Source organism: Salvia hispanica, chromosome 2 (assembly GCF_029641045.1).
Source record: "Salvia hispanica isolate PSC_SH4W2 chromosome 2, Shi_PSC_v1, whole genome shotgun sequence".
Lineage (NCBI taxonomy): Eukaryota > Viridiplantae > Streptophyta > Magnoliopsida > Lamiales > Lamiaceae > Salvia > Salvia hispanica.
Genome location: NC_142693.1, coordinates 31,709,508 through 31,732,402, shown reverse-complemented (window position 1 = coordinate 31,732,402; position 22,895 = coordinate 31,709,508). Strand labels below are relative to the sequence as shown.

The 22,895-nt window shown below is 38.7% G+C and overlaps 5 protein-coding genes and 1 pseudogene across 6 annotated transcripts; 4 read left to right on the top strand and 2 right to left on the bottom strand.

Annotated features, from left to right (window-relative positions):
* Positions 1-241: 241 nt before the first annotated feature.
* On the top strand, positions 242-3,042 carry LOC125219711 (strychnine-11-hydroxylase-like). The gene is made up of 2 exons (XM_048121759.2): positions 242-1,169; positions 2,324-3,042. Exons 1-2 carry the CDS (start codon positions 312-314, stop codon positions 2,939-2,941), a joined length of 1,476 nt encoding a protein of 491 aa, XP_047977716.1. The 5' UTR covers positions 242-311; the 3' UTR covers positions 2,942-3,042.
* Positions 3,043-3,561: 519 nt separating this feature from the next.
* LOC125202755 (strychnine-11-hydroxylase-like) lies at positions 3,562-6,656 on the top strand. The gene is made up of 2 exons (XM_048101204.2): positions 3,562-4,486; positions 5,828-6,656. Exons 1-2 carry the CDS (start codon positions 3,620-3,622, stop codon positions 6,443-6,445), a joined length of 1,485 nt encoding a protein of 494 aa, XP_047957161.1. The 5' UTR covers positions 3,562-3,619; the 3' UTR covers positions 6,446-6,656.
* A 2,148-nt stretch (positions 6,657-8,804) lies between these two features.
* Positions 8,805-11,590, top strand: LOC125219819 (strychnine-11-hydroxylase-like). Its single transcript, XM_048121896.2, has 2 exons — positions 8,805-9,750; positions 10,820-11,590. The coding sequence occupies exons 1-2, from the start codon at positions 8,899-8,901 to the stop codon at positions 11,435-11,437; spliced, it is 1,470 nt and encodes a 489-aa protein (XP_047977853.1). The 5' UTR covers positions 8,805-8,898; the 3' UTR covers positions 11,438-11,590.
* An 824-nt stretch (positions 11,591-12,414) lies between these two features.
* LOC125202616 (strychnine-11-hydroxylase-like) lies at positions 12,415-14,059 on the top strand. The gene is made up of 2 exons (XM_048101057.2): positions 12,415-13,303; positions 13,442-14,059. Exons 1-2 carry the CDS (start codon positions 12,431-12,433, stop codon positions 14,057-14,059), a joined length of 1,491 nt encoding a protein of 496 aa, XP_047957014.1. The 5' UTR covers positions 12,415-12,430.
* Positions 14,060-15,791: 1,732 nt separating this feature from the next.
* LOC125218995 (strychnine-11-hydroxylase-like) lies at positions 15,792-18,660 on the bottom strand. The gene is made up of 2 exons (XM_048120835.2): positions 17,709-18,660; positions 15,792-16,538 (listed from the first exon to the last, which is right to left on the bottom strand). Exons 1-2 carry the CDS (start codon positions 18,552-18,554, stop codon positions 15,921-15,923), a joined length of 1,464 nt encoding a protein of 487 aa, XP_047976792.1. The 5' UTR covers positions 18,555-18,660; the 3' UTR covers positions 15,792-15,920.
* Positions 18,661-19,256: 596 nt separating this feature from the next.
* On the bottom strand, positions 19,257-21,748 carry LOC125211459 (strychnine-11-hydroxylase-like; annotated as a pseudogene). The gene is made up of 2 exons (XR_016135082.1): positions 20,865-21,748; positions 19,257-20,054 (listed from the first exon to the last, which is right to left on the bottom strand). The product of XR_016135082.1 is annotated as a strychnine-11-hydroxylase-like (transcript).
* Positions 21,749-22,895: the final 1,147 nt, after the last annotated feature.

The window sequence follows — 22,895 nt, the reverse complement described above, 5'->3', positions numbered from 1 at the left end:
TAGAGTAGAGGAAGGGTTAGAGGAAAAGGGAATTATGATTATCATGAACAAAAAGCCTACTATCATATGATTTTGGTGAGATAGTATAATCCCAAACTTTTGGTTAGTAATAATTGAATAATATGACAATCAAACAAGTGTCAAGAGATACACATGGATAAGAGGGACTATCTAAGCCTATCATGGCAACCAAACCAGCCCCTAATGTTGACTGTTAAACCGTTGCCTCTATTTATTCCAAAATTTTCCATTCCAACTTTCACCTCCACAAGCCCTAACGAAACCACACCAAAATAGAGCAAAACAATAAAATGATTCTGCAGTTTCTCTTCATTCCATTTCTCACATTCATCACACTCTTCTTCCTAGTAAGAAACAAACGAATAAGAAAGCCCGGGAATCTCCCTCCCGGGCCACGAAAGCTCCCGATCATCGGGAACCTCCACCAGCTCGGCAAACTCCCCCACCGCTCCCTCCAAAAACTCTCCCAAACCCACGGCGATCTCATGTTCCTACACCTCGGATTCACCCCGGTATTAGTCGTCTCATCAGCCGACAAAGCCCGTGATATCTTTAAAAACCACGACCTCGCCTTCTCGGGCCGGCCCGCTCTCTACGCATTCGACAAAATATGCTACAACCTCTCCTGCGTCTCGACCGCACCGTATGGAGCCTACTGGAGGGAGGCCCGCAGAATCGTAGTTCTCGAGCTGATGACGGCGAAGCGGGTCGATTCGTTCCGCCACATCCGGGCCAAGGAAGTGGGCCGGATGATCGACTTCATTTCGGGCGCTGCTCCGGACCCGGTGGATTTGAGCGCGGCGGTGTTTGATATGTCGAACAGCGTCGTCAGCCGCGCCGCGTTTGGGGCGGCGGGAGGCGGCTGCGGGAAGAGTTTCAAGGAGATTTTTGGTGAGACGCAGAGGCTTGCGGCAGGGTTTAATCTGGCGGATTATTTTCCGGGTTTGGGTTGGGTTAATCGGGTCAATGGTGTGGATAGAAGAATTGCGGAGAATCGTCGAGATTTAGAGGGGTTTTTTGAGAGGGTGATCGGGGAGCATCGTGATCGGATGGTGGAGGATTCCAGTGAAGTTGATATCATTGATGTGTTGCTTCGAGTGCAGAAGGAATCGGAGCTTACCGATGATCAGCTTAAGGCAGTGCTCGTGGTAAATCTTTTTTTTAATCATTATCATTAATAATTTTAATAAAATGGATAATAGTCATTTCATTAATGTCTGTGTCGTGACCTTTGAATTGAAATAATAACTCACGAAGTTTTAATTTTTCTCAATTGTCTCATTCATATACAAAATGTCGCCTTTTAACTATGTTAAGAAACGATGCAATTTGTGCATGGATGAGACAATTGCGAATAAATGAATCTTCGTGATTTAATATTCTAATTTAAAAAATCATGATCCAGATCAGAATTTGACCAAACTTCACAATTAAAATGATTATTAGTCATTAATAAAAAATATAAATTGCTAAGAAAATATATGGAGGATGAAAGGATATAATGGTTGTCGTTAATGCCTAAATTTCCAAAATGTACGAGAGATATGTTTGAACAAATGGCAAAGAATGTGTCGTATAAAATCAGTTTGCTACGCACACCACATATAGATTACTAGTGGGGAGAATTATTTTGGTGATTCAATCACGACGGCTGAGTGGCCTTGATAATTCGGTGAAAATAGTTGATAAGTATAAAATGTCTCCATCTAAGAATTGAAAACTACGCTGTCCGCTCGCTATTACCTGTGACTAGTTTACTTTTTTATCCGTCCTCTAATACTTATCACATTTATTTTTTATAATAGATTCCACATTCCGCTAACTTTATCTTACTAATATATATTTTATTATGAAACTAGTACTAAGACTCATATTTCACTAATTTTTTCCACTCACTTTCCTTACATTTCTTAAAACCCGTATCAGGTCAACTTGTGAGATATTATGGCGAACGTAGGGAATAGTTTATTTAGCAATAATATTCATGGGTGTTCAACTTAATAGTTTACGCATCTTGTGCTAACTCCATCAAACCCTAAGTTATTACACATCCCTAGACCTCAACTCAATTATAACTCACAAAAATTTACACCTCAACTGATAAAATGTTTCCCTTTAAAAGATTTAAGATTTGATGATCTTCTTTGCATAAATATGGATTGTAAGACCCCCAACTTAAAAAAACACAATCAACAACTTACCAACATTAATACGAGTACTATTTATATGACTATAGATTGCATATATTTCACCAATATTTATATTTTCCTCGCAATTCCACTCATTACACACACCACCACAGGATATATTTGTTGCGGGAACCGACACTTCGGCGGCAACGATCATATGGACGATGACCGAACTCATCAGGAACCCAACCGTCATACGAAAAGCTCAACAACAAGTCCGAGAAATCGCGAAAGGTAAACCCATGGTGGAAGAATCAGACCTCCAAAAACTCACATACCTAAAGCAAGTCATCAAGGAGTCATTCCGGCTCCACCCACCGGCGCCACTGATGATTCCGCGAGAAACCATCGAGCCATGCGCCATCGACGGTGGTAGGTACCACATTCCCGCCAAAACAAGGGTTTTCTTCAACGTGGCAGCAATGTCGACGGATCCATTAATATGGAAAAACCCTAGGGAATTCTCTCCTGAGAGGTTTGAGGATAGCGACGTCGATTTTAGAGGGCAGCATTTCGAGCTGCTGCCGTTTGGTGCTGGGAGGAGGGGGTGCCCCGGGATCAACTTCTCAATTCCGGTGGTGGAGCTGGCCGTGGCGAATCTTTTGTTCCGATTCGATTGGAAGCTTCCAGAAGGAATCTCAGCGAAGGATATTGATATGGATGAATCGATTGGGATTGTTATGCATAAGAAGACTCCTCTTTGCTTAATAGCTTGCTCAGTGAGTAATTAGACGTGGGGTACATACATTCAAAAATAATACCGATGTTCTTGTAACACAGTAATTTTCATAATATATTATGTGCAATTTCGACATCGTTCTAGCTAATACAATGTGTTTTAGCTCCTAATTTATAGAATGTTATCGATTTATCTTTGTTAATAACATAAAAATATATAGTACAAGAATGACATTATATAATTCAATAAGATTCAACATAATACTACACATGATGAAGTTCTAAAAATATAATGCAAATACTAGTACTCCCTCCGTCCCACAAATATTGTCACATTTTTTCATTTCTATCCGTCTCACAAAGTTTATCCCATTTCACTTTTTACCATTTTTGGTAGTGGAGCTCATATTCCACTAACTCATTCCTACTCACAATTTATTATAAAACTAATATACAAAAGTAGGACTCACGTTCCATTAACTTTTTCAACTCATTTTTCATTACATTTCTTAAAACCCGTGCCCGGTCGAAATGGGACAATCTTTGTGGGATGGAGGGAGTAATAATTAGATGAAAAACATAATTCTACAATAGTGGGAAATACTATAAAAATAGAATATTCGATTACAGAGTGAAATATATTGTTGACTATTAAACCTTTACCACTATTTATTCCAAAGCATTGCATTACACCTTCACAAACCCTAAACCAAATATAGAAAAAGAACAAAATGATTCTGATGATTCCACTTCTCACATTCATCACACTCCTCTTCCTAGTCCAAGTACTAAACAAAAGAACCAGAAAGCCCGGGAAACTCCCTCCCGGGCCGCGAAAGCTCCCGATCATAGGCAACCTCCACCAGTTCGGCAAACTCCCTCACCGCTCCCTCCAAAAACTCTCCCAAACCCACGGCGATCTCATGTTCTTACACCTCGGATTCAGCCCGGTATTAGTAGTCTCATCAGCCGACAAAGCCCGTGATATATTCAGAAACCACGACCTCGCCTTCTCGGGCCGGCCCGCTCTCTACGCATTCGACAAAGTGTGCTACAACCTCTCCTGCGTCTCGACCGCACCGTACGGAGCCTATTGGAGAGAAGCGCGGAGAATCTTAGTCCTCGAGCTGATGACGGCAAAGCGGGTCGGGTCGTTCCGCCGCATCCGGGCCGAGGAAGTGGGCCGGATGATCGACTTCATTTCGGGCGCTGCTCCGGACCCAGTTGACTTGAGCGCGGCGGTGTTTGACATGTCGAACAGCATCGTCAGACGCGCTGCGTTCGGGGCGGCCGGCGGCGGCGGCGGGGCTGGAGAAGGGAGGAGTATCAAGGAGATTCTTGGTGAGACGCAGAGGCTTGGCGTAGAGTTTAACTTGGCGGATTATTTTCCGGGTATGGGTTGGGTTAATCGGGTCAATGGGGTGGATAGAAGGATTGCGGAGAATCGTCGGGATTTGGAGGGGGTTTTTGAGAGGGTTATCGGAGAGCATCGTGATCGGACGGGGGCGGATTCCGGCGAAGGCGATATCATTGATGTGTTGCTTCGAGTGCAGAAGGAATCTCAGCTCACGGATGATCAGCTTAAGGCTATACTCTTGGTAATTCTTTTTTTAATTATTGTTTTATTTTTTTAATAAAAATATGAATTGAGAAAACGAATTGAATTACTAAGCGTTAGATATGTTTAAGTTCTAATTAAGTCTACTGTAATTATATGATTTGTGATCAACGTAACTACACCCTCTGTCCCGGATAATTCGTCCCACTTTGATTGAGCACGAGTTTTAAGAAATGTAATAAAAATTGAGTTGAAAAAGTTAGTGGAGTGTTAGTCCTACTTTTATATATTAGTTTTATAATAAATGTGAATAGCTAAGAATGAGTTAGTGGAATATGAGATCCAGTGGTCCACTACTAAAAATGGCAAAAAGTGAAAATGAGACAAATTACGTGGGATGGACCGAAATGAAAAAATGAGACAAATTATTCGGGACGGAGGGAGTAATTAATATTTGATCAGTATAAGCGAACATTTAAGGTCAATGTTACTTTGTTGTTTGTTCGTCAGAGAAAGTTCGAATTTTAAATTGATGAAGTTATTGTTTCGTTCACATTAGAATTCGAATTTCCTATAATAAATTAAAAAACAGTGTAATAATGACATCAACCTATTTTATTTGGTTCTATATTAATTATTATGCATTTAAGGGATATATTCCTATGTTAAGTGAAATACTTTTTTTATCATGATATTTAAGAAAGTGGTATGATATTAAGTTAGTGAAAGTGAAAAAGAATAAATATGCGACACATAATAAAATAAAATAAAAAAATAAAAGTGAATAAGTGATTAAAAAAGGGGATGGTACTAGGGATATAACTAGGTTGAAAGAAATTAAGAAAATATATAGAGGAAGAACTCATGAAAGTATATAATTGTTGTCGTTAATGCCTAAATTTCCACAATATATGAGATATATGTTTGAACAAATGGCTAAGAATGTATCGTATAAAATCACGTATGCTATACACACCACATAAATATAACTAGTGATATTAATTATTTTGGCTGATTCAATCACGACGTCGGCGGCTGATCAGTAATGTTGATAATTCGATCAAAATACGTAGAAACTAGAAAGTCTAAAATTTCTCCATCTTGGAATTGAAAACGGTGTATTTTGAGCAATAATATTCATCACCATTCAATACAATTATAACTCCTAATTTATTGATTGAAGGGAAACATCTTTCTGAGTTGCACTTGTTGTCACGTAAATATGAATGGTAAAAGTCCCAACTTGAAAAACACAATCACTAACTTACCAATATCAATATTTGTTAGGATAACTTAGGATCATCCACTGTAAATATATATTTTACCAATATCTATATTTATCTTCACAATTCAACTCATTATACACACCACACCACCACAGGATGTGTTTGTGGCGGGAACCGACACTTCATCGGCAACAATCATATGGACAATGACGGAACTCATCAGAAATCCAACCGTCAAACAAAAAGCTCAACAACAAGTGCGAGAAATCGCAAAAGGCAAACCCATGGTGGACGAATCAGACCTCCCAAAACTCTCCTACCTAAAGCAAGTCATCAAGGAGTCATTCCGCCTCCACCCACCGGCACCGCTACTGGTTCCCCGAGAAACCATCGAGCCTTGCGCCATTGATGGCGGCAAGTACCATATTCCCGCCAAAACCAGGGTTTTCTTCAATGCAGCGGCAATGTCGGTGGATTCGGCGGTATGGAAAAACCCTAGGGAATTCTCTCCGGAGAGGTTCGAGGATAGCGACGTCGATTTTAGAGGGCAGCATTTCGAGCTGCTGCCGTTTGGTGCTGGGAGGAGGGGGTGCCCCGGGATCAACTTCTCGATCCCGGTGGTGGAGCTGGCCGTGGCGAATCTTTTGTTCCGATTCAATTGGAAGCTTCCGGAAGGAATCTCAGCGGAGGATGTTGATATGGATGAAGCACTTGGGATTGTTATGCATAAGAAGACTCCTCTTTGCTTAATAGCTTGCTCAGTCAATAATTAGATGTGGGGTACATACATTCAAAAATATTAGTCATGTGTTAAATGTAACCACTATTACTAAGATATTGTGCCAAAATAGTGTAATTATGTAATCTAGACAAACATAAAACGTAAATGGACACACAGATTTACGTGGTTCACCAGCACTGTATTGACTACGCTCACGGACAGAAAAGAAGAACATGGTGTATTCAAATTGTCTTCGGATTACAGAGTTGTGTGCCCTACTTCTATATATATATATACCCAGACGACTTACTAAGCCCAATAAGATAATTAGGGATTGACGCTAGCTAAAGTAGATGGCCATTTCAAAAATGAATTGACTTTGATTAAATAATGTATGTATGCGTGATCAAAAGAGGAGTTTTGATGCATTATGAACAATTAACAATTTAATTCTATAAATTGGAGAGACTTGAGATTAAGTGGTCATCGATTCAAGAGCCATGGCCTAAGTTGGTAGGGGTAGATTAAAGTAGGTGGTGGTAAGCCTAAGTGTGGTAGGTGTAGATTAAATTAGTAGGTGGTGGTCTTAGTAGAGCTTATGATAAATAGTTGGTATATATAGTTGAAGAGGTGATTAATCCATCCTAAGTTTTTTATTGCTTTTTAAGTTTTGTTAAGTTTACAAAAACTAATTATTTTAGTAGTCGAGATAGTATAAGATACTAAATATATATGAGCTAGATCATAGTTCTTCCTGATATTATTCATGTTTGTCGTAATTAGTTACTATATTATTATTATTGTTATTTGTTATACACTTATACTGTTAACTTGCGGCTAAATGTACTATAGTTCTTATTGTGTTTTAAGTATTTCTTACTAAATTGCCCCTAAATAGATACTACCTCCGTTCACTAGTAGCTTAGTCATTCCTTTTTGCAATTGTTTTTAAAAAATTATAAAAATTAATTAAAATAGAAAAAATATAAATAAGAAAAAGAATAATGTAGAAAAAATTTTATCTTATTTTTACTTTTTGTCCATTTTAATTATTTATTGTAATTTTCTTAAAATGAATGCAAAAAAAAAGCTGACTCGGCTACAAGAGAATGAGGGAGTAAAATGATAAAATAACTTTAGTGAATTAAAAGTGTTTTATAAAGAGAATCATTTATCGAAATTCTCAACACAATAATACAAAATGATCCAGTAAGAATACTTATGTATATGGAACCAAAATTACAAAAAAGCAAAATTATTGTTGCTGCACTAACTTTTGTGTGGAAACAGAGAAGATTCTTTGGATTATTTGTCGCAAAAGACATTAAAATATTTAATGACCCGCGTACTTTCATTTTTTTGTCTATCACAACAAATTAAATATCCCTTAATTACTTAAGAAAACATTAAAACATTTAATTATTTTTTCTTTTTCTTATTTAATTTATCTTTCCATTTTTAAACATTAAATAATATTTTATCTCTATTACCTTATTCATCTCTTCAACTTTAAAACATCTAATAATCTTTTTTCTCTCTTATTTTATTAAATGTCACTCCACTTTAAAATAGTGTAATCTACTTTAAAATAGTGTAGTAGTACCTAATAACTTTTTCTCACTCTACTTAAAAACTCTCTCCATTTTCATATTTTTTTCGATTTTTCCAACATTACATCTTTTGTTTATTTTTTTTTTATTAAAGTAGAATTCACGTTTAATTAACATCTTTTAACTTTGATCTTTCTTTACATTTTTCAAGAACTAAATCAAAATAAGACGAAATTTATGGACGAAAGGATTACGTAAAATTGCATGATATACTTCATTGTTAACGGTCAAAACTAAACAACCACATGCAATTTTCAGAATCGGACCGATTGAATTTATAATTAAAATTTTATTCGAACTTTTTTAGGGGTGAAAGGTGGGGAAACTAATCAAACTCTATAAAGAACTTACTCCCTCCGTTCGCTATTAAATATCACTAATTTCCTTTTTTATTCGTCTGCGAATATTTGTACACTTTTACTATCTTTTACAACCGTTTTTAATAATAAAACCCCACATTCAACTAACTCATTTCCATTCATATTTTTATTATAAAATTAATACTATATAAAAATAGGATCTGCGTTTCACAAATTTTTCAATTCATTATATATCTTAAATTCCGTATCAAATCAAAGTGAAACATCTAATTACGACATCTAATTAATTGAGTAACTCAACTATAACTAAACTTTTATTTGATAATTAAAAAGTGGGCCGCAACATTGCAATTGCTACCTAACTGTTAGTTACACAAGTTTTTTTTATTTAATTCCACCCCATTTATCGATTCTAGACCCGTGACTATAACTCCGACACAAGCTCTTACATCGAAATTTTGAATGACTTGTATTGATGAAGCAAATTATTTTGTACTATTGTTGACTATTTAAGCTTTATCTCTATTCATAAAAAACTTTCCACTCCAATTTCAAACTTCACAAACCCTAATCAAATGATTCTCTTCATTTCACTTCTCACATTCATCACACTCTTTTTCCTAGTACTAAACAAAGCAATCAGAAAGCCCGGGAAGCTCCCTCCCGGGCCGCAAAAGCTCCCGATCATCGGCAACCTCCACCAGCTCGGCAAACTCCCCCACCGTTCCCTCCAAAAACTCTCCCAAATCCATGGCGATCTCATGTTCCTACACCTCGGATTCACCCCGGCATTAGTAGTCTCATCCGCCGAAAAAGCCCGTGATATCTTTAAAAACCACGATCTCGCCTTCTCGGGGCGGCCCGCTCTCTACTCATTCGACAAAGTATGCTACAATCACTCATGCGTCTCGACCGCACCGTACGGAGCCTACTGGAGGGAAGCTCGGAGAATCGAAGTCCTCGAGCTGATGACGGGGAAGCGGGTCCAGTCGTTCCGCCACATCCGGGCCGAGGAAGTGGGCCGGATGATCGATTCTATTTTGGGTACTGCTCCGGACCCGGTCGACTTGAGCTCGGCGGTGTTTGCTATGTCGAATAACGTCATCAGCCGTGCCGCATTCGGGGCCGGGAATGGGAATGGGAATGGAAAGAGCTTCAGGGAGATTATTAGTGAGACGCAGAGCCTTGCCGTAGGGTTTAATTTGGCCGATTATTTTCCGGGTTTGGGTTGGGTTAATCGGGTCAATGGGGTGGATAAAAGGATTGCGGAGAATCGTCGAGATTTGGAGAGGGTTTTCGAGAGGGTAATCGGAGAGCATCGTGATCGGACGGCGGAGGATTCCGGTGAAGGAGATATCATTGGTGTGTTGCTTCGAGTGCAGAAGGAATCGGACCTCACTGATGATCAGCTTAAGGCTATACTCATGGTAAATTCTCTTTTTAATTATTATTAAAACTAATTTTATGTTGGATAAGAAATGCTCCACTTAAATGAAATAGGACAGTATATTATTAAGGTGTAGATATTAAGTTCTAAATAATCATTTGTTAGTAATGAATCTATTATAACTATATGGTTTATATCTATATTTAAAAGCAAACTATCCTTTTAGGCTTTTAGATAATGCATCTCATCTATCCTCTATCCTTTGTTGAGTTGACATAATATTTTAAAAAATGGTATTTTAGTTGGTTAAGTGAAAAACTTACAAAAAATGGAAAAAAATAAAATAAAAGTGATTAAAGAAATACGAATCATTTAATATGATTGTCGTCGTTATTGCCTATATTTCCAAAATGTATGAGAGAGATGTTTGAACAAATGGCTAATTAAGATTATGTTTGTGTAATAGACTAATAGTAGTATCACGTCTGCTATACACTGCACGAATATATAAATTACTAGTGGGAGTATTAAAAGTCCAATATGTCACCATGTAAGAAATGAAGAGCTTTTGAGCAATAATATCCATGGGTTTCGATATACTCCCTTCGCTCTTCAATATGTGTTTCACTTTAACATCAATATCGATGTGAATCTTATTTTTATATATTAATTTTATTTAATAATAAAATGTGAGTAAGAATAAGTTAATGAAATATATCACTGCAAACGTGATAAAAATGAAGTGAAACAATTAATTATAACTCCATCCACACCCTTAGATTTACACATCCCTAGCCCTCAATTAACCATTAAAGAAAAAGCAATTAAAACTAAAGTAGTACTCCGTGCATCTCAATTGACAAAATATTTTTCTTTAGATTGAAGGTTCGAGCAATAATATCCATAGGTGATCATTAATACCTAAATATAAAATGTAAAATGGAGCAGTGACTTAAAAAAACAGAATCACCAACATAGGCGGACACGTAATAAACCCCTAATAAACTTGATTTATTTTTTCCTTTTTAACTTTTTAATTTATATCAATTTTATGTAAATTTTTATAGAACAGTACCTGCACAATTCAACTCATTTATACACCTTCACAGGAAGTATTTGTGGCGGGAACTGACTCAGTGGCGGCAACAATCATATGGACAATGACGGAACTCATCAGAAACCCAACCGTCAGACGAAAAGCTCAACAACAAGTGCGAGAAATCGCAAAAGGCAAACCCATGGTGGACGAATCAGACCTCCCAAAACTCTCCTACCTAAAGCAAGTCATCAAGGAGTCATTCCGCCTCCACCCACCGGCACCGCTACTGGTTCCCCGAGAAACCATCGAGCCTTGCGCCATTGACGGCGGCAAATACCATATTCCCGCCAAAACCAGGGTTTTCTTCAACTTGACAGCTATGTCGGTGGATCCGGTGATATGGAAAAACCCTAGGGAATTCTCTCCGGAGAGGTTTGAGGATAGCGAAGTCGATTTTAGAGGGAAGCATTTCGAGCTGCTTCCGTTTGGTGCGGGGAGGAGGGGGTGCCCCGGGATCAACTTCTCGATCCCGGTGGTGGAGCTGGCCGTGGCGAATCTTTTGTTCCGATTCGATTGGAAGCTTCCGGAAGGAATCTCAGCGGAGGATATTGATATGGATGAATCGCTTGGGATTGTTATGCGTAAGAAGACTCCTCTTTGCTTAATAGCTTCCTCAGCGAATAATTAGAAGTGGGGGTACGTACATTCAAAAATATTACTACTATGTTAAATCTTAAATGGCAGTAATTAATTTAAGATATTGTGCCAAAAATAATATCGATGTTCTTGTACTTTTAAATTTGTATGTAAGATTACTCAAACCTCGGATCTATAATAATTCTTATTTATATTGTATGTGCAATTGAGACATCGTTCTAAGAGAATTCACAATAGAGATCCAAAACCAGCCGACCATGTGCAGTGGTTTTTGGAGATCTATTGCAGATGTGAAAATGGTGGAGTGCCTGGCGCATTCGCTCGCACAAGCGGTGGTCTCCCTGGCGATCAACAAGTTACGGGACACTATACTTTATTTTATTTTTAATATATTATTCTATGTTAAAATATCTTCATTCTTCTATTATCGTATTGTTGTTAATCTATGTTTAAATTATCCAAACCTAAACTTTTAAAGAAAATTTAGAAAATATAGCTCCCACTAATGTTAATTTATGCGTCCAAACTGAACAAACACAAAAATGTACTCATAGTGAAATTGCCGCGACACCTCTTTCTCAACTGGTGCGTACTTCGTCCAACAGCTCCAAACTACCCTCATCGTCTCAGCCTTACCACAAAGACCACCGATCATGTTACTGTTAATTAATCCCAAAAGGAAATTGATTTTCCGTACGTTTTAGACTTCTTCTAGACTGATCATTGAAAAAAGTCTAAACTCATACGTTACTTCTACAATTTTTCCGCGCACAGTTAGTAGAAAATCAGTGAATCATAATTAATGCTTGATGAAATTCGACTAAAATCCAAAGTCTGTTAAAAATTGTCTGCTAATTTTTCAATGTTTTTGTTGTAGAAATCTAGTCTGTTGAATTTTTTTAAAAATAATGGTATATTTATTGACTATTTAAATCATTTGACACTATATATACTTTCCATTTCATATTCCACCTCCACAATCCTAGCCAAAATCACATATATTTCCTTCAAAAAATACATTAAAATGAATCTGCAGATTCCATACATGATTCCACTTCTCACACTCATCATCACACTCCTCTTCCTAATAATAAACAAAGCAATCAGAAAGCCCGGGAAGCTCCCTCCCGGGCCGCGAAAGCTCCCGATCATCGGGAACCTCCACCAGCTCGGCAAACGCCCCCACCGCTCCCTCCAAAAACTCTCCCAAAAACACGGCGATCTCATGTCTTTACACCTCGGATTCAGGCCGGTATTAGTCGTGTCATCAGCCGACAAAGCCCGTGATATCTTCAGAAACCACGACCTCGCCTTCTCGGGCCGGCCCGCCCTCTACGCATTCACCAAAATATGCTACAACCTCTCCTGCGTCTCGACCGCACCGTACGGAGCCTACTGGAGAGAAGCGCGGAGAATCTTAGTCAACGAGGTGATGACGGCGAAGCGGGTCGGGTCGTTCGGCAACATCCGGGCAGAGGAAGTGGCCCGGATGATGGACTCCATTTCGGGCGCTGCTCCGGACCCGGTCGACTTGAGCGCGGCGGTGTTTGCTATGTCGAACAGCTTCGTCACTCGCGCTGTGTTCGGGGCGGCCGGCGGCAAGGGGGCTGGGAAGGGGAGGAGTTTCAGGGAGATTTTTGGTGAGTTGCAGAAGCTTGGCGTAGAGTTTAACTTGGCGGATTATTTTCCGGGTTTGGGTTGGGTTAATCGGATCAATGGTGTGGATAGAAGGATTGCGGAGAGTCTTCGGGAATTGGAAGGGGTTTTTGAGAGGGTGATCGGAGAGCATCGTGATCGGACGGCGGCGGATTCCGGCGAAGGGGATATCGTTGATGTGCTGCTTCGAGTGCAGAAGGAATCTCAGCTCTTGGATTATCAGCTTAAGGCTATGCTCTTGGTAAACTCTTTTTTCAACTATTAATAGTATTGAGTAAAATGAGTTAGCGGAGTACCCATAGAAAAAATAAATAGTGTCATGTTTTACCAAATATATATATTTTTCCTCACAATTCAACTCATGTACACACCACCACAGGATGTATTTGTGGCGGGAATCGACACTTCGGTAGCAACAATCATATGGATAATGGCGGAACTCAACAAAAACCCAACCGTCAAACAAAAAGCTCAACAACAAGTGCGAGAAATCGCAAAAGGTAAATCCATGGTGGAAGAATCAGACCTCCCAAAACTCACATACCTAAAGCAAGTCATCAAGGAGACATTCCGGCTCCACCCACCGGCGCCGCTACTGGTTCCCCGAGAAACCATAGAGCCTTGCGCCATTGACGGCGGCAAGTACCATATTCCCGCCAAAACCAGGGTTTTCTTCAATGCAACAGCAATGTCTGAGGATCCGGCGGTATGGGAAAACCCTAGGGAATTCTCTCCGGAGAGGTTCGAGGATAGCGACGTCGATTTTAGAGGGCAGCATTTCGAGCTGCTGCCGTTTGGTGCTGGGAGGAGGGGTTGCCCCGGGATCAACTTCTCCATTTCGGTGGTGGAGCTGGTCGTGGCGAATCTTTTGTTCCGATTCGATTGGAAGCTTCCGGAAGGAATCTCAGCGAAGGATATTGATATGGATGAATCGGTTGGGGTTGTTATGCATAAGAAGACTCCTCTTTGCTTAGTAGCTTGCTCAGTAAATAATTAGAAGTTGTCCATGTGTTAAATGCTATTGTAACATATGCCGAAAATAAGATCTGTAAATAATGTCAATGTGTTAAATGCTATTGTAACATATGCCGAAAATAAGATCAATGTTTTTGTACTTATAACTTTATATATGTACATCGAGATTACTCAAACCAGAATCTATAAAAATCTAGCCTAATCTAAAGTGCAAGTTGGATGAAAAGACTTTGATGGCCTTTTTGGAGGGAAAATGGAAAGATTGAGTGTCTTTTATTTCTTTACTTTATTTTAAGTCTTCTAATGGTCCAATAAAATGCTAGCTGTTTTAAGAAGTTTTGAAACACTTTTAAATAGTGCACTTTTAATTGAATCTTCATTTATGTATTGGAGACTAATTTTCTTATATTTTAATTAGTCTCTAATTAATTAAACAATCCTACTAAGTTTATAGATTAAATTACGGAATAAGATGAAATTATATATATTTAAAATTAAATCTAACTTCTAAAATTTGTATAACTTCTTAATATAAAGAGTAGTGTATATTGTCACATTATTCAAAACAAACAAGATGCATAAAATATTATCGGTATTTTAAGTGATAATTTACTTTTTAAACGTATATGTGGTGGGAAATAAGAAATTTATTCTTTCCAATATTAAAAATTCGTTAGTCAACTAAAATGTGATTATTGGATAATACAAATTTTCTAACTTGACTTCTCAAAGAAGTTTTAAATTTTTATGATTTAAATTATTCATATATTTTTATTTCAATAATAAACCATTATATTATATTATTTATTCTCATAATTAAGTAAATAAGTGGATGTAGCGTTTCTTGTGTACATGCACAAGCTGACTGTACAAAGACATGTACGCTCGAAGCATCTTTTAGTATATAAACCTCAGCACGGCCGGCCAGTTCCAGAGCTCTATTGTGAATGCTCTTATAACAATGTCTCAATTGCACACACTATAACATAAGTAAGAAATAGTATTCACACCCGTGCTATGCACGGGACATAAGGACCCGTGACATAAATAGATTCGTAAGGACCTGTTTGTTTTCCGTGTCTTCCACTGCAGTAACCCCATCAGGCCGCGTGCGATAGTTTTTGGAGATCTATTGTTGGTGGGAAAATGGTGGATCACTTGGCGCATTCGCTTGTGCGAGCAATGGTCAGTCCGTCGATCGGCAGGTCCTGTGAGCTATTTTTTATTTTATTTTAATACATTATTCTATGTTTAAATAACTTCATTCTTCTATCATATTGATATGTTAGTTTATGTTATTTTTTTTCTAAATTAACAATTAAAATAACAAAATATAAAGAATGGTTAAATAAGTTGAGCTGCATTTTGTGTATGATTTTGGGCGGGCCTATTGCAAGTATTAGGGTGAAATTGAAAATGCCAACGTAGTAGGAGAAAAATAAAATTCTGACACATTTCGGGGTGGTTTTTGTATTCACCCTGTGGATGCGCACCATAATACAATATTTTTTGGTTAGTGGATTAAGTGTCTCATTTATATTGGTTTTATAATAAAATGTAAGTGGAATAAATTGGTGTAATATGATGCGTACTTGTTATTTATGGTAAAAGTGGTGAAATGTGACTCCTATCCTAAAACGAACTGAAATGATATAAAGTGATTCTTATTGTACCGGAAGGGTCTATACTACTATTGGTATACTGCCCACACTGCCCACTTACAGTTAATGACATCAGTGTGTAAACCTAAAAAGTACAATAAGAACGTCAATATTATTTTTTTGCACAATAGTATATGTAATACTTAGTACTTAGAACTTAGAAATTATCATGTAACACACAAATATTTTAGAATACGGGTTTCATTTGCATGTAACCTACTTCTAATTATTCACTAAGCAAGCTACCAAGCAAAGAGGAGTCTTCTTATGCATAATAAACCCTACGGTTTCTTCCATATCAACATCCTCCTCCGACATTCCTTCCGGAAGCTTCCAATCAAATCGGAACAGAAGATTCGCCACCGCGAGCTCCACCACCGACATCGCGAAACTGATCCCGGGGCACCCCCTCCTCCCGGCACCAAACGGCAGCAGCTCGAAATGCTGCCCTCTAAAATCGACGTCTCTATCCTCAAACCTCTCCGGCGAGAATTCACTAGGGTTTTCCCACACGGCCAGATCGCTCGACATCGCTGACACGTTGAAGAAAACCCTCGTTTTGGCGGGAATGTGGTACCTGCCTCCGTCGATGGCGCAGGGCTCGATGGTTTCTCGGGGAACAAGCAGCGGCGCCGGCGGGTGGAGGCGGAGTGACTCCTTGATCACTTGCATTAGGTATGAGAGTTTTGGGAGGTCAGATTCTTCCACCATTGGTTTGCCTTTTGCGATTTCTCGCACTTGTTGTTGAGCTTTTCGTTTGACCGTTGGGTTTCTTATGAGTTCTGCCATTGTCCACGTGATTGTTGTCGATGAAGTGTCGGTTCCCCCTACAAATACATCCTGTCATGGCAGGGGCGAAGGGATAAACTTATTACTCCCTCTGTCCCATACAAATTGGCCCTTTAGAGTTGATACGGGTTTTAATGTGTAATTTACTATAAAAGGACAAAAAATAGTTGAAATTGTATAGTGGATGGTGGACTCGTAAATGAAAAAGTAAAAAAGAAGGAAAAAAAAGTTACTATAAATGGATATGTGACTATTTGTATGAGACAGACGAAAAAGGAAATATGACCAATTTCTATGGGACGGAGGGAGTATTTATTTTGACTGGATACATTTTAAATTCTGAATTTGAAATTTTAGAAAATAATTTGTTGGAGTATATATGTTTTCTTAATTAAGTAAATGCTTTTGTAAATTCAATTGAATAACATAGCTAGATACTAAATTTTGTTTAAACTATCAAATCAAACACCATTTATCGGAGATATTCTAGACTTTTTTACATTGGAATTATATAGGCAACTAGACACGGGGACGCAACTCTCATTAATCGTTGAATCAGTCAAAAATATCAGTTTCAAATATATATCTATCATTGAAAAAATGAATTTATATGTGGTCTATATAGCAAACGTGACTTTATACGAAAAAAATCGATGCAAGAGGTTGTCACTTAAGCCAATTGTACAAACGCATCCCATACATTTTGGAGTACTATTTTGGAAGTTTGGGACCAATTGGCAACTAGCATTCCGTATCAAAAACAACCCCAATTTCACTTAAGTTATCTCACTAGCTATATAGAAGAATCCATATTCAACCAAGATTTAAAAATTCCTAGAAGCGAGAAGATTATAAGGAGAGTTTGAGTTTAAACGTAACTAGCAATAACATATACTGGTCAGTCCAAGAAAAATAAATTTAGTAGCAAAACAGAGTCTTAATCTACAATTATTATCATAAGCAATGAATAGTGGAAAACCAAAAATGAGACCTAGCTCATTAAAAAAGATAAATTTATCATAAATAGATGTGACTAATTTTGATTGCAGGACCAAAATGGATGTAAAATATGCTAATTTTTTTTATCAAGATGGATTAGAACTTAGAAGTATACTTATAAAATTAACAACATTAATAAGAAACATAAAAAATTCCCATTATATTATTGAAATAAACAAAAAAAAAAATCAAACAAAATGAATTAAAATAGAGCTTAATTACCAAGAGTATAGCCTTAAGCTGATCATCCGTGAGCTGAGATTCCTTCTGCACTCGAAGCAACACATCAATTATATCCCCTTCACCGGAATCCGCCGCTGTCCGATCACGATGCTCTCCGATCACCCTCTCAAAAAACCCCTCCAAATCTCGACGATTCTCCGCAATCCTTCTATCCACGCCATTGACCCGATTAACCCAACCCAAACCCGGAAAATAATCCGACGGGTTGAATTCCGCGAAAATCCTCTGCGTCTCATGAAAAATCTCCTCGAAACTCCTCCCCTTCGCCGCCGCCCCGAACGCGGCGCGGCTGATGATGTTTTTCGACATGGCAAACACCGCCGAGCCCAAATCGACCGGGGCCGGAGCAGTGCCCGAAATGAAGTCGACCATCCGGGCCACTTCCTCGGCCCGGATGTGGCGGAACGACTCGACCCGCTTCGCCGTCATCAGCTCGAGGACTAAGATTCGCCGCGCTTCTCTCCAGTAGGGTCCGTACGGTGCGGTCGAGACGCAGGAGAGGTTGTAGCATATTTTGTCGAGTGCGTAGAGAGCGGGCCGGCCCGAGAAGGCGAGGTCGTGGTTTCTGAAGATATCGCGGGCTTTTTGGGCGGATGAGATGACTAATACCGGGCTGAAGCCGAGGTGCAGGAACATGAGATCGCCGTGGGTTTGGGAGAGTTTTTGGAGGGAACGGTGGGGGAATTTGCCGAGCTGGTGGAGGTTGCCGATGATTGGGAGCTTTCGCGGGCCGGGAGGGAGTTTTTCGGGCTTTCTGATTCTTTTGTTTAGTACGAGGAAGATGATGAGTGTGAGAATCGAAATGAAGGGAATCTGCAGAATCATTTTATTGAATTTTTAATACACTGTAGGAGTATTTGTTATTGTTGTGCTTTGGCTATGGTTTTGGAGGTGGAAGTTGAAAACTTAGGAATGGAGTGATTTGAAGTAAAGAGTGCACGCGAATGGCTTTAAATATAACAAGATATTCAATCCGCCCAATCATGAGTTAGTATTTGTCAACATTGATTTAGGAAGAATTTTAAAAACTGTAGTGAAGTGAACGGAAAAGATAATGTAACATGAGTTTTGTTTTGTTTTGTTTTTAAGTAGCTAGCGCTTAGGAGTAAGAAAGATTAAAAAAAAAATTAAGAGCAATTTTTCTATTTTTAGTATGAGACTAATTTTAATGGATGGACGAAAATAAAAAGATTATATTTTTGGGACGGATAGAGTATGAAATTTATTTAATAAAATATGACATTTTATTGAGGACATCCATATAAAATAGAACATTTTATGGTGGACTTGATATTATTTTTAACAAAATAATTTATTTACCGCAATCATTCATTCATTCAGTGTGAGAATTTGTATAATTAATTGTGAAACTGTTAATTAAATTGATCTAAAATCGTCCGGGCTTCATATGATTTGAGTTAAATTTGTCATGTAGAAAGGTCAAGATTCATACAAGAAAAACATTTTTATTACTCCATGGAGTAATAGAGAATAGAGATCAAACATACAAGCTAAAACAAATAATAGTATATGAAAAGGGTTGGCTCTTATTCGAATTATATGCTCCATGCATGAGAGTGTGAGTTTATTACAACAGTTCAATTTATAATACTACAAAGTAGGAGTAAAATAAAGAGTAATTTAATACTAGATGGATCGAAGGTTTGAGTAATCTCGCGTCTGTAAACAAAAAATTCAAAACCGTCAATAATTATTCACCGAGCAAGCTACCAAGCAAAGAGGAACCTTCTTATGTATTGTAACCCCAATCGCTTCCTCCATATCAACATCCTCCTCCGACATTCCTTCCGGAAGCTTCCAATCAAATCTGAAAAGAAGATTCGCCACCGTGAGCTCCACCACCGGAACCGAGAAACTAATCCCGGGGCACCCCCTCCTCCCAGAACCAAACGGCAGCAGCTCGAAATGCTGCCCTCTATAATCGACGCCGCTATCCTCGAACCTCTCCGGGGAGAATTCCCTAGGGTTTTCCCACACGGCCGGATCCGTCGACATCGCTGCCACGTTGAAGAAAACCCTCGTTTTGGCGGGAATGAGGTACCTGCCGCCGTCGATGGCGCAGGGCTCGATGGTTTCTCGGGGGACAAGCAGCGGCGCGGGTGGGTGGAGGCGGAATGCCTCCTTGATGACTTGCTTTAGGTAGGAGAGTTTTGGGAGGTCTAATTCGTCCACCATGGGTTTGCCTTTCGCGATTTCTCGCACTTGTTGTTGAGCTTTTTGTCGGGCGGATGGGTTTTTGATGAGTTCACCCATTATCCATACGATTATTGATACTGACGTGTCGGTTCCCGCTATGAATACATCCTGTGGTGATGTGTGAATTAGTGAAATTATTAATTACAAAAATAGTGATCTTGGTAAGTTGATGGTTTTGATTTTTGAATTATACACCCTACATTCATGCATTCAAGTCTCATAATAACTTGAATTATTGAACTATTGATTTGGTCAGAGAGTAAACGTTTTATCAATTGAATTATTACATTATTTGCATAACGATTAAATTACACTAGCTCCTAAAAATGAAGCTCATAAGTTGGTTTATAAAAAACTAAAAAATTTGCCTAAATTATCAATCGACCAATACTTTTATATCATTGTCGACTATTCTTAGATGGAGACGTCACAAATTAGATAGGAGTATTCTAATTATTTCGACGACCAGACAGGGAGGGTACCCCCTCATTAATTGTCCAAAGACTTAAAACAAGACCACTTGCACATATCCATCTTTGAAGCATTTATTTATATGTGCTATATTAAGTGAACTTGATATCATACATATCTCCTAGCTATACATTTCAAAGTTTGAGTCCAACCAAAATCTATCCTTATAATAATAATAACAATTACTCCATATGCTTTCGTCCTCCACACATACACTTTGACCCAAGTTATCTCACTAGCTAGTAGAATCCATATATTCATCCAAAATTTAGTATGCAATAATACTCCTATTCATTTTCTTTAAAACATTTAATTTAGTTTTACCCAATTTATATTTTATTAAAGATATTATAAAATTCATAATAACAAAAAAATACTCCTACTACTACTACTACTCAATTAATTTTCAGAATAAAAAAGAAAAATATGAAAACAAATTTGATTTACCATGAGTATACCCTTAAGCTGATCATCAGTGAGCTCCGATCCCTTCTGCACTCGAAGCAACACATCAATGATATCCCCCTCGCCGGAATCCTCCGCCGCCCGGTCACGATGCTCTCCGATCACCCTCTCAAAAAACCCATCCAAATCTCGAAAATTCTCCGCAATCCTCCTATCCACACCATTGATCCGATTAACCCAACCCAAACCCGGGAAATAATCCGCCACATTAAACTCTCCCACAAAGTTCTGCGCCTCACGAAAAATCTCCAAGAAACTCCGCCCCTTCCCATCTCCGCCGCCGCCCGCCTTCCCGAATGCGGCGCGGCTGACGATGCTGTTCGACATCGCAAACACCGCCGAGCTCAAATCCACCGGGTCCGGAGCGGTACCCGAGATGAAGTCGATCATCCGGCCCACTTCCTCGGCCCGGATGTGGCGGAACGAATCGACCCGCTTCGCCGTCATCAGCTCGAGGACTACGATTCTACGGGCCTCCCTCCAGTAGGCTCCGTACGGTGCGGACGAGACGCACGAGAAGTTGTAGCATATTTTGCCGATTGCGTAGACAGCGGGACGGCCCGAGATTGCGAGGTCGTAGTGCTTGAAGATGTCGCGGGCTTTTTCGGCGGATGAGACGACGAGTGCTGGTTGGAATCCGAGGTGTAGGGACATGAGGTCGCCGTGGGTTTGGGAGAGTTTTTGGAGGGAGCGGTGGGGGAGTTTGCCGAGCTGGTGGAGGTTCCCGATGATCGGGAGCTTTCGCGGCCCGGGAGGGAGCTTCCCGGGCTTTCTGATTGCCTTGTGAAGCACTAAAAAGAGGAGAGTATGAATGTGAGAAGTGGAATCATGAAGGGAATCTGCAGAATCATTTTTAATGTTTGCTTTTTAAAATTAAATTTGATGTGTTTTGGCTATGATTGTGGAGGTGGAAGTTGGAATGGAAAGTTATGATATTAATAGAGGCAAAGGATTTAGATGGTCAACTAAACAATAGTTTTGACATTGGAATTTTCTTCATCCAAATAATTCGTTCACAATCGAGAATTTGTGTGATTTGTGAACCGCATCAAGTAATACTACAAAGACTAAAAGTCTATACAAAAAATTGGAAAAATAGCAAAGACTTATTTTAACAGACTTTGGATTTTAATCGCATTTCGTCAAACATTAGTTATGATTTACTGATTTTCTTCATAGTGTGCGTGGAATAATTGAAGAAGTAACGTATGCATTTTGAATTTTTTTTTATCATCGGTCTAGAAGAAGTATAAAACGTACATGACATCCCTCGGTCCCACACTAAGAGTATTGTTTTGTCATTTCGGTCTGTTCCACAATAAGAATTTTATTTTACTTTTATTATAAATGGTAAGTAGGTCCTACATTCCACAAGCTTATTTAGCTCATATTTTATTTATAAACTACTCCCTTCATCCCAAAATATTAGACCCACTTCTTTTAGGCACAAAAATTTAGAAGGTGTTGTTTAGTGGTGTAAGTGAAATTGATAGTAAAGTAAATTTTTACCATAAATAGAAATGACTCAAATATGTTGGGATATATATAAGTGAGTTTCATTATATTTCACTAACTTATTCAATCTGCTTTTATTTACATTTCCTAAAACCCGTATCATAACTAAATAGAACTCCTATTGCGGGAAGAAGAGAGTATTTTCTTTTGATTAGTTGCCGCTAATATGATCGATTGTCGTTGTGGTAATGCTAAGACGACGAGGGTAGTTTGGAGCTGTGGGACAGAGTACGCACCAGGAGAGAAAGAGGTGCTGAAATTTCATAATGAGTACTCCCTCCGTCCCAAGGAAGATGACTCCTTTCTTGGGCGGCACGGTATTTTATGCAGTTATATTTTGTGTGGTAAGACGAGAGAGTAAAGTAAGAGAGAGGGAATAAAGTAGAGATAAATGTGTTTCCATTTTAAGTAATGGATCATTTTGATTGGGACAAACCAAAAAGGAAAGTGGGTCATTTTCAATGGGACGGAGGGAGTACATTTTTGTGTGTGTTTAGT

Excerpts from the sequence above, each read along its gene's own strand:
- LOC125219819 (XM_048121896.2), top strand. The coding sequence starts at position 8,899 with ATGATTCTCTTCATTTCACTTCTCACATTCATCACACTCTTTTTCCTA. Across the intron at positions 9,751-10,819 it reads AGCTTAAGGCTATACTCATG|GAAGTATTTGTGGCGGGAAC; the intron begins GTAAATTCTCTT and ends ACACCTTCACAG.
- LOC125202755 (XM_048101204.2), top strand. The coding sequence starts at position 3,620 with ATGATTCTGATGATTCCACTTCTCACATTCATCACACTCCTCTTCCTA. Across the intron at positions 4,487-5,827 it reads AGCTTAAGGCTATACTCTTG|GATGTGTTTGTGGCGGGAAC; the intron begins GTAATTCTTTTT and ends ACACCACCACAG.
- LOC125218995 (XM_048120835.2), bottom strand. The coding sequence starts at position 18,554 with ATGATTCTGCAGATTCCCTTCATTTCGATTCTCACACTCATCATCTTC. Across the intron at positions 16,539-17,708 it reads AGCTTAAGGCTATACTCTTG|GATGTATTTGTAGGGGGAAC; the intron begins GTAATTAAGCTC and ends CTGCCATGACAG.
- LOC125202616 (XM_048101057.2), top strand. The coding sequence starts at position 12,431 with ATGAATCTGCAGATTCCATACATGATTCCACTTCTCACACTCATCATC. Across the intron at positions 13,304-13,441 it reads AGCTTAAGGCTATGCTCTTG|GATGTATTTGTGGCGGGAAT; the intron begins GTAAACTCTTTT and ends ACACCACCACAG.
- LOC125219711 (XM_048121759.2), top strand. The coding sequence starts at position 312 with ATGATTCTGCAGTTTCTCTTCATTCCATTTCTCACATTCATCACACTC. Across the intron at positions 1,170-2,323 it reads AGCTTAAGGCAGTGCTCGTG|GATATATTTGTTGCGGGAAC; the intron begins GTAAATCTTTTT and ends ACACCACCACAG.